Source organism: Triticum aestivum, chromosome 7B, assembly GCF_018294505.1.
Source record: "Triticum aestivum cultivar Chinese Spring chromosome 7B, IWGSC CS RefSeq v2.1, whole genome shotgun sequence".
Classification (NCBI taxonomy): domain Eukaryota; kingdom Viridiplantae; phylum Streptophyta; class Magnoliopsida; order Poales; family Poaceae; genus Triticum; species Triticum aestivum.
This window is the reverse complement of record NC_057813.1, coordinates 485405703-485416563: the sequence shown is the minus strand read 5'-3', so window position 1 is coordinate 485416563 and position 10861 is coordinate 485405703. Positions and strand designations below refer to the sequence as shown.

Here is a 10861-nt window from a genome sequence, read left to right as displayed (position 1 = left end):
ATGTTTATGTTGCACCCTTAGTTAGTACTTTTATTTGAATGGGGATTATTGGAAATGCATATTCGTTATGCATGTCCATATAGATTGATTGTTTTCGACGGAGATATCTAATATGTTTGCAACCACATTAAGTCTTGACATGGATTACAGTTGCAAACATATATATCAACAAAACAAAAATAATGCTGTTATGCACATGCTATCATTGAGTACTAAAGTGTCGTTTGCTATTTCTAGCCTAATGCACTGTTTGTTGAATATCATTGAGGAGGAACGTAGCAAAGACATGAATTGATAGTGGCAGCTAGGTAGATATTTTTGTTGTCTAATAAATTGGACACAACCTCAGTACACTTAAAAAATCATCCAATCCTTTATGTTTGTGTACAACACCACTTATCATATTGTTTCTTGTATCGTACCGTGAAAGATTTCAAGTGATTTGTTGATGTTGTCGAGTGTGTATGAGGGGTGATTTTTTTTTCTCACGTGGCAACGCAGGGGCATGCTTGGCATGTTTGCTAGTATACCTGTAAAATAAATGAGAGCGACTACAGGTAAGTCGACTGATCTTATTTCTGGGTCAGTCGAGTCGACAAACAACACTTGTGTTTGGTAGCCAGCCCATTACAGATTCGCTATGCATGTACACATTTCGCACGCGTGCATGATATGTATTTACGCATGCGTGCGTGTACGCATGAAACATTCTGCATGCATAAGCATGGGCGCATGATACATACGTCCTTCTTTTCATCCAAACTAATTTGTGGTACGTAGTAATTGTATGCTGCTTTGTGTGCCTGCTTTTGTCGTTGAGCGCAGGATGATTGATGGATTAGCCTTGTGCCTAACCTCAAGCAAGTTGCACTCCTACACCGTCAACCGTACAGAAACAAAATGAATAATGATAAAATAAAATGAATAATGATAAAACTTGCACACAATATGTACATAAATTGTTTTTTAAAATATGCAAGAATAAGCATATGTTAGTGGAACTTTTGCAAAAAAGATGTTTTCTCTGAAAAATGAATTACCGGAGTTGCTAATGCCCTTAAAGAAGTAAGAAAAAGTAGAAACAAAAAAATCATACTAATGAAGTCTTCTAAGCTAAAATGAATCATTGGCATTTAATATTACCCTTGAAGAATAAAGAAAATCAAAAATCCGAACATTGACAGTACCCTTTAAGAAGAAAGGCAATAAAAAAACAAGTAATGGCAATATTTGCACGCAATTTACACGAAAATTGCGCTTTGTTATAATATGCAGGAATAAAGGTATTGCCATTAAAAAAAGAAAATGAAATGAAATTAAAATTAAAATGAAAACAAAATAATAAACTTTTCTAGGGAAGAATAAAACCATTTAAGAAGAAAGAAATAAATCCAAAAAAATGAAATTTTCTAGGGAAGATTGAAACTCTTTAAGAAGAAAGAAAATAAAAAACAACAACAAAACAAAGTAATGAAGTCTTCTAGGGAAGAATGAAACCCTTTAAGAAGAAAGAAAATAAAAATAAATAAATAACCAAAACAAAATAATAAAGTTTTCTATGGAAGAATGAAACCCTTTAAGAAAACAAAATACAAAAACTAAAAATAAAACAAAATAATGAAGTTTTCTATGTAAGAATGGAACCCTTTAAGAAGAAAGAAAATATAAAAAACAAAAAACTACTAAATAGGGGGAAATGAAACCCCTTAAGTAGAAAGTAAATTAAAAAATAACTTGCACACAACTATGCCTTAAAATTGCACTTCTGTAATATGCCAAAAATAAGCATATACAGTGCAATTTTTGCTCTCTACTATAATTTACACACATGGTGTATCATACTTGCGTGTATACTTACTTACAAACACAAAAATAAAAGTAAATTTTCTAAGAAGAAATGAAGTATAGTGGCATTGGTACCACCTTTTAAAAAGAAAGGAATTAAAAAAAAATGATGCAATTTGCACACAATTTACACATAAATTGCAGTTTTTGAGTTATCTAAGAATAAACATATAATAGTGAATTTTACATAAAAACAAAGTTTTTAAACAAGGAACGAATAAGTTGCATTGGTATTGTCCTTGTAAACCAGAAATGAATTCAAAACTAAACATGGTAAAACAAATAGAGTTTTCTAAGAGGGGATAAATTAGCGACATTGGTATTACTCTGAGGAAGAAAGAAAATAAAGAAAAGACTTGAACACAACTTTGCAGTGAAATTGCACTTTTAATAATATGCAGTGAATACACATATAATAACGCAACTTTAGCGGTATAATTTACACACATATTGTATAGTACTTTCATGCATACATACACATAATAATAGAAAATTGTATTTAATTAGAAAAAAATAGCACAAAACAATTAGCATTGGTATTACCCTTAAATAATATAAAGAAAATAAAAACACAAAAAAACACAAAATTAGCAAAAAATGCACTTTTGATAATATGCAGAATAAATATATAAGAGTGAAGTTTCCGTACTTTAATGTAATTTGTACATCTAGTACTTGCATGTATACATTTTCACGCACTCAACATCCGAAAATACACATAAAGAAAAAAAAACTCAACTGAAAAATAAAAAAAAACTACACGTGCAAAAAACAAAAGCAAACACATGGAAAAAAAGCATGCACGCACCAAAATTGGGCCCAAGAGCGAAATCGACTGACCCAAAATCGGTGTGAATCAAATCCAAACAGCCCAATACCACCAGCAAAACATGACAGAAAGAAAAACTACACAAATCTTAAAGCGCAATCCAAAGGCCAGAAAATCGATTGACCACAAAACAAAAATTCAGCTAACTGAAATCTAGCTAAAGTCAAAATAAATAGCGTATAAACTTGCACCCATCCTAAGCGGGCGTTAGTGTACTAGTATATGGGCGTGAGATGTTCTTTTAATAGCCCGGTGGACATTATTAGAATCACATCACATGCAAACGAACTGCGAAATGAGGAGTAAACTGTAAACTGGGAGGCACAGTGATGTGTCGCATGAGCAAACTAAAAACTGAGAAATTTCCCATTCAAGTTCCCCAGAATGAGCTACAACGTCCTCTGAAACTGTACAAGAAACCCCTAACCAAAGCTAGCTAGGCAATTATCAAAATCCTACTCCTTTTCCTTTCTCATATCATCTCCTGATCTCCTTCCATTTCTCTTCTTGCAGAAGATGCGCCACTGAATCCACCGCGGCAGTGCTCTCGTCAGGCTTCCTGGCTGCTCGGCTTGATGAGCGGCTGCTGCGACGTCTTGGCCCACTCCTCCGGCGGGCTCTTCACCTCCTTGAGGAAGGCCACCACCTCCTTCATGGTCGGCCGCTCCGCCGGCGCCGGGTTCACGCAGAAGATGGCGATGCCCAGTGTCTGCAGCATCTCCTGGACCAGCTGGTCCGGCATGCCACGCAGCTTGGGGTCCAGGATGTTCACCGCCGGCTCGTAGCTCCCCATCTTCTTCTTGGCCCACTCCACGATGTGGAGGCTGTCGCTGACCATCGGCTCGATGGCGCTGCGCCCGCTCAGGATCTCCAGGAGCACCACGCCGTAGCTGTACACGTCGCTCTTCTCGGTGATGTTCGCGGTGTAGCCGTACTCTGAAATGAAAAAGGCAAGTGTCAAACCATTGGGTCCTCTAACTGAAATCACCTTGTATTTTACTTAGTAGTTAGTAGAACAATAATTATAGTTTGTATTGGTACACTTCAGTATAATTACGCAAATCAACACAGTGATGTGCTAAGCATTGGAATCAACAGCATGAAGTCAACGTGCTTCAGTGAACAAGGATGCTTGTGATGTGAGAAACTCTAGCAGCTATATTGTACTACTACTAAGCAAGGACAATGTCAGTTAATACCTAGTCACCCGCTTAAGCTACAAGATATCGACATGGTCATGGATGAAGAACCATGTTAAGTTTACTAGAAGCAACCACGGGTCAAAGATTCTTGCTTAGGTAACAGCACTACCCAAATAATTCACGAAGCTGTGGAATCAATTGGTGAATGAATGTACACTATCTGTCTATAGTTCTAAATGCTGAAGATAGTAAGAAAAATATCTGTCAATTGGTGAATGAATGTACACTATAAGACGAGATAAATGCAAGTTCGTAGAAGTGACTTGCCTGGAGCAATGTATCCGTAAGAACCGGCGATGCGCGACATGGCATGATGATAGTTGGGCGAGTTCATTAGCTTGGCCAGCCCAAAGTCAGCCAGGTAGGCCTCATACTTGGAGTCGAGCAGTATGTTGTTGCACTTGACATCCCGGTGGAGTATCGCCGGGACGCAGTCATGGTGCAGATAGGACAGCCCCTGCGCCGCCCCGACCGCGATCTTGTACCGTGTGTCCCAGTCCAGGCTCCTGTTCTCACTGAGGAGCTCCTGCAGGTTACCATTGGGGACGTAGTTGTAGAGCAAGAGCTTGACAGACTTGTTCGAGCAGTAACCAAGCAGCTTAACAATGTTCCGGTGCCTGATGTGACCCAATATCTGAATCTCGGCGGCGAACGCGTCGATCGGCTCCTCCTTGGTCGTCTTCCAGAGCTTCTTCACCGCGATGATGTCGCCGTTGGGCATCTCAGCTCTGTACACGACTCCGGAGCAACCTTTGCCGATCACATTCTCATCCTTGAGGCACTCCAAGATGCTGTCCACGCAGAAGTTGAGCTTCTGGAATGGCGTAAACGTCCACGGGTACGAGAAGTCGTTGCCGCCGGCGGCCGACAGGCTGGTCGCCTTCTCGCCCTCGAGCCTCCTGCTTCTGTTGAACAGGATCCAGACCACGACAAGCAGCAGAGTGATCGAGCCTAAAACGGCGCAGACAAGGATCACAGTCCTGACGGTCTTCAGTGTGGTCCGACGGACCATGTCTGACGCACAAATGTGCCCGTCATAGGACTCACACAGGCTGGGATTGCCGGTGTAGGAGTTTGACGACAGCGTCTTGAAGAATGGCGTCACGGGGATGGCGCCGGAGAAGTTGTTGAACGAGATGTTGAGGGACGTCAGGCTGGTGAGCGCCCCGAGCACCGAGATGCTGCCGTACAGGCCATTGCTCGACAGGTCAAGCGACTGCAACTGCGTCAAGCCGGACATCTCCTCCGGCAGCTCGCCGACGAACCTGTTCCCGCTCAGGTCCAGGCTGATGCTCAGGCTTGACAGTGCGCCGATCTCCGGCGGTATCGGGCCGGAGAAGCTGTTGTTGCTCAGGTCCAGCATGGTCAGCTTCTGCAGGTTCTGAATCGACTTGGGCAATGGCCCGGTGAGCAGGTTCCTGCTGAGGATGAGCTTGTTGAGGTAGCTGAAGTTGCCGAAGCTCGCCGGCATCTCGCCCGTGAGGTTGTTCATGCTGAGGTCAAGCTGCTCCAGGTTCATGAGCGCCCCGAACTGCGGAGGGATGGGCCCCGTGAAGCTGTTGTTGTGCACGTCGAGCAGCTCCAGCACCGTGATGTTGGCGAGCTCGGCGGGGAGGTGTCCGGTGAACCTGTTCGAGTACAGGTCCAGGAACACCAGGTTCTGCAGCTTGCCAATCTCCCTGGGTATCTCGCCGGCGAGCAGGTTCTCGCCGAGCCGGAGCCGGACCAGCGACACGCAGTCAGCCACGCTTGGAGGAAGCGGCCCCGACAGCGCGTTGCCGAGCAGGAGCAGCTTGCTGAGCTTCTGGAGTCCGAAGACCTCGTCGGGGATGCCGCCGGTGAGCCGGTTCTTGGACAGGTCCAGCGCGTACAGCTCGGTGCAGTCGCCCAGCGACGGCGGTATCGAGCCGGACAGCGCATTGCCCCAGAGGAACAACACCTGCAGCGCCTTGAGCTCCCCGAGCTGCGCCGGTATCTCCCCGGAGAGGCCGTTCTTATCGAGCTGCAGGGCGGTGAGGCTGCTGCAGTTGCTCAGCACCGCCGGTATGCGCCCCGTCAGCTGGTTGTCCGATAGGTGCAGCTGCTCGAGCGCGCCGAGACGCCCGAGCGCCCCGGGCACCTGGCCCGAGAGACGGTTGCCCGACAGGTCCAGCACCACCAATGCCGAGCAGTTGGAGAGCTCCGGCGGGATCTTCCCGGAGAGGGCATTGCCCCAGAGCAGCAGGCTGGTGATCTTCTGTAGCCTCCCGAGCTCGGGCGGTATCGGTCCGGAGAGCTTGTTCATGTGGAGGTAGAGGTTGCGCAGCTCGACGCACCCGCCGAGCGCCGCCGGCACGGGGCCGGACAAGCCGGTGTCGTACAATGCCAGCGTCTGGAGGTTGACGAGGTTGCCGAGCTCCTCCGGGATGGGTCCAGATAGCCCGGTGGCAGCGCCGCCGAAGACGGTTAGGTTGGAGAGCGCGCCGAGGGAGGGCGGGATGGGTCCCGATAGCCCCGGGTTGCCCCCGACGCGGAGCTGCTGGAGCGCGGTGAGCGCGCCCAGGGACGCCGGGATGGTGCCGTTGAAGAGGTTGTCCTGGATGCAGAGCACCTCGAGCGCGGAGAGATTTGCGAGGGAGCGCGGGATGGCGCCGGTGAAGCGGTTGGAGTTGAGAAACAGGTACTGGAGCCCCGAGAGCGCGCCGAGCTCGCCGGGGATGGCGCCGTAGAGCGCGTTCGACGAGAGGTCCAGCACGCGGAGGGCCGCGAGGGACGCGTAGGACGGCGGGATGGTCCCTGAGATGTTGCAGGTGGAGAGGTTGAGCAGCTGGAGCGAGGAGAGCGAGGCGAGCGGCGGCGGGAGGGTGGAGAGGTTGAGGAAGGTGTTGGGGAGAGAGAGCGACACCACCCGGCTCTGCGGCGAGCACGTGACCCCCTGCCACGAGCACGGGGTCGCGGCCGACGGGTCCCAGGACGGCAGCACCGGCGACGGCGCCGTCGGGAGCAGCGACAGCAGCGCCTTGCCGTCCGGGGACAGCGCCGCGGCCGGTCGGAGCGCCAGCGCGGCCACCAAGAGCACCACCACCAAGAACCGGGCGCGCCGGTGCGCCATTCTGATCCCGGCGATCAAGAACCCACCGAAAAAGTAGAAACAACGAACGTTCCCTCCCCCACCTATCCGATCAGCAGCGGCACGGCGAGCTCACCGCCGCATGGGACCGGAGATGGGGTTACGAGCAGGAGATGGGGGATGGCGAGGCATGTGGGAGTGGAGTGCGACGGGCAGTGAGGTGGCGGGGAGCTCGCTTTGCTTTGAGCTGGTGTTTGCTTGAGCCGCACCCAAGACGCATATGGAGGAGGAGGCCGGGAGCGGAGACGCTGCTCCCTGTCTGGGCCTCTCTTCAGTTCTTTTGAACACAGACACGCACACTCTCTCTCCTCGGCTGTGGGTGCATATATTTTTATCTTTGGGTTAGCTTAAACCCTTGAATTGGGGTTAGTGGTAGTAAAACCTCGCTTGTCCTGGTCTTATCTGCGCTTCTTGGGCGCGGCGACTATTTAATGGTGGCTACGGGTGGTCTCCTCCACTAGGTCGGGGGCTAAAGCTAGCTGGTAGTATTAGTAATGTCACTGCTGCTGAGTGCACTTGTTTAACTGCAATTTTGGTCTCGTCTTGCTTGCCTCTAGCAATAGCAACAAACAGATTAATTGTTTCCTTGCACTTATTCTTGATGGAAAACTCCATGGAAAGCGAAAGCACTCTTCTGCTCCCGAGCTTAATTGCGCCTTATGAATAGTAAAAATAAAATGATCAGAATTATTTTTGGCAGCAAACATTGTTGAATGTTGCACATACGTGCAAATATCCGTGTTTCTTATGATTCGGACAAAAGAAACACTAAAACCAGCGCTCGAAAATGCTTAAAAACTGTCTTTTTTAATCACTATTTTTTTCAGAGCACTGGGAATGTTTTTCCTTCATGAAATATGGATGTGTATTTTCCCTTGCTTGGCCAAACAAGTTTCAGCTCTGTTATTTCAACACCAAATGATCTTTCGAATGTGTATGTCTAAGTGCCCTAGTATTCACTCTGTGCGTTCGGTTTGTTCTGTTTACGTGGTTCGGTTTGTATGGTTTTTTGGTTCGTACGGTATTAATACTTCGTTAAATACGATATGAAATTTAGATACGGTTCGGTTTTGGTATATACCAAATTATTTCGGTATGGTTTCGGTATATTGTATGAACCAAAGTTGACGCGAATTTGAAAATGACATATAATAGTTTGCAAATTTATGACTGAAAATACATATCCTTTTATACAAAGAGTACATAACTATATGGGAGTGTATATGCATGCATGGATTCGATGGTTATGGATGTGCTTAGCATTCTTTTTAAGAGAAGTATGACTAAGTTACAAGAAAATGGATGCGCTTAACACAAAATCTAGCTTATGTACAGAAATGACTATTTGTATGGTTATTCACCCAAGATATATAAATATATTTTTACTTCTGTTTATTCGGTAAACCGTTCAGTTTTTTCGTATATACCATAGAAACTAAAACTCAAAACCGTATGAAAAGTTCATACCATACCGAAACCATAAACCATAAAAACCGTAAAATTGGTTCGGTTCGATTTATTTTTGGTATCATTTTCCAGTTCAGTTTAAAAGTGCACAGGGTGACTAGTTATTACACGTCTAAGTGACTTAATCAAACTAGGTAGGAAAAGAAAACCGGTATTGTATGACTTTGTTATCTGCCGGTGTAATTTTTTGCGTGTTAGTATTAGTTGTATGCATCATAACTAAACAGAAGCTGGTTGTGTGCTCATTCTGTTTGTATCATGTTAGTACTCTATTTTAAGTTAATAAATCCGCTATTTATTAATCGGGAAAAAGGAAAACACAGTTGGATCAGTAAGTAAAAGAATATCAACCTTTTGGTCGCCGAAGTTCTTCCCCGTTTTCCATGGAAAAATACGGCTTATTTTTAGGTGAACCGGTTCATGTAACGCTGTCCCACAAACACTTGTGCTCAAAATGCTGCTACCCCCGCGTGTACGCGAGATTACGAGTACCACTACCGTTACAAGCATGTGAGAACCGCGCTAGTGACAAGGGCCGTGTGGGATTGCGTCGGGATAAATAAAACGCATCCAGCCTATACCTGGGAGTAGGAGCCGCGCCACGTGACGACGACATAGCGCTCTCTTGTCCCGTCTCCTCCTCCTCCTCCGGCACGGCGAAACGACGATAGCTTTCCTTCCCTCATCCTTTTAACGAAAGGTTTTCTCGTCATGACCAAACGTCCTTTCGATCGCTAGTACGTGTAGCACGGGTCAAAGAAAGAAAATGGCGTTGCTTGGCTGTCACGGGTTATTATTGGCAATCATCGGTGGTTTGGTTTGGCCACGCAAAACATGGAGTGCTGATCTGCTGGATGTTTTTGGCGGTGTTCTGGCAGTACCGCTGGGTACAATTGCTACTAGCATGCCATGGCCGCCTGCGCGAATGCACGAAAGAAATATCGATGGTACTCCGTATTCTGCTGAAATATACTACTAGTAGCCAAAGAACCGGGCCACTTGATATTCAAGTTCCCAAATTGATCTTCTCTTAGTTGTAACGTAGAATTCTAAAAATTGCAGAATAAATAATTCTACGCCATAGTAGAGGAGAAAGGAAGTACATGAACACAACAAGAGACAGCTGCCACCCCTCTTCCTAAGAGCATATACATTTACGATGGGCAAATCCGGCCCCTCAAACGCCCGCGAACGTGTGCGCTCAGGCATGTCCGCGGACACTGGTGTTCGCACACGAACACGTCACCGTGTACCTCCAACGCCGAGGGTGATGCACCGCAGCTCACGTCGAAGGAGAGCCGTTCAGAAGCGCGGTACGCAAGCAATCCGGCGGGTGCTTTTCAGGACCCGAAACCCCACGCGTCCGGGTGGGACCCCGTCTGGACGCGCGGCGGCTATGGGCTGCCCTAGGCCGGTTCGCCCGCCCCTAGAGCCTCGAGGATCGGTGCCCTTCAACACGAAGAACGAACGAAGAACGAGAGAGAAATAACCAGGGAGGGGTGTAAAACTAGGGTAAAAAGTAGATGGGTTTTGCGATTGTGTGTTGTTGTTTAATCGGCCATCACCCCTTAGGTATATAAGAGGCGGCTGGACTTCCCGTGCAAGGAAAAGGCTTGGATTCACGTCCAAAACCTAGTCAAATTCGGATTGCTTTTATCCAAACATTCCAAAACTGTTCGGTTTAAACTCGCTGCACCTTGCGGGTTCTTTTTGTGGCAGTAAACGACCTCAGATGAAAACGAGTCCAAAAGCAATCTTGACCGTTTCGACGAGGCAAACAACTTTCATGTTGAACGTTTTTCAATTGGAGGTCATCTTCAGGACTGAATCGTTCGCACCAAACGGACTGTCACTCGCGCCACCCATCAGACACATGTCTGGTAGGGCGCGCCATATGTAGCATTCTGGCAGGGCTGCATTCGAATGGTTCTAACTTTTGCATACGAACTTATATTGGAACGATATTTATATCAAAATTGATCGTTTCGACGAGACGGAGACAATCCGTGTAGCTCATTTTTCCATACAAGGCAGTCTTGGAGGCATAATCAGCCGAATAGTGTTCTGAATACAAAATCTCGGTATTTCGAACACAACTTCGGCCTTCGAGATGAGATCGGATAGCGATGGCCCAAACATCAAAGTTTCTTATTTTGACGATACAGAACTTTCTTACTTTGAGCACCTTTCTATTTGAAGCCATCTTGATTAAGTTCTTGGTCGTGCCAAAATCTGATGTCAACACATGCCCCCTGTTTTTCGGCAAACTTGTGTGCCAAAAAATAACTTGCACGATGCTTTTTCTAAGGACGATGTCAACACTCCATCGGCCATTTTACGTGCTTTGGGCGATAATTTCTATATCGGCCATGTTTATGCTTCGGGCGATAATTCTGTATCGGCCATTGA

At 46.5% G+C, this 10861-nt stretch overlaps 1 protein-coding gene across 1 annotated transcript; it reads right to left on the bottom strand.

The window, feature by feature from the left end:
- Window positions 1–3142: 3142 nt before the first annotated feature.
- On the bottom strand, window positions 3143–7252 carry LOC123162345 (LRR receptor-like serine/threonine-protein kinase RGI5). The gene is made up of 2 exons (XM_044580140.1): window positions 4144–7252; window positions 3143–3610 (listed from the first exon to the last, which is right to left on the bottom strand). Exons 1-2 carry the CDS (start codon window positions 6965–6967, stop codon window positions 3225–3227), a joined length of 3210 nt encoding a protein of 1069 aa, XP_044436075.1. The 5' UTR covers window positions 6968–7252; the 3' UTR covers window positions 3143–3224.
- Window positions 7253–10861: the final 3609 nt, after the last annotated feature.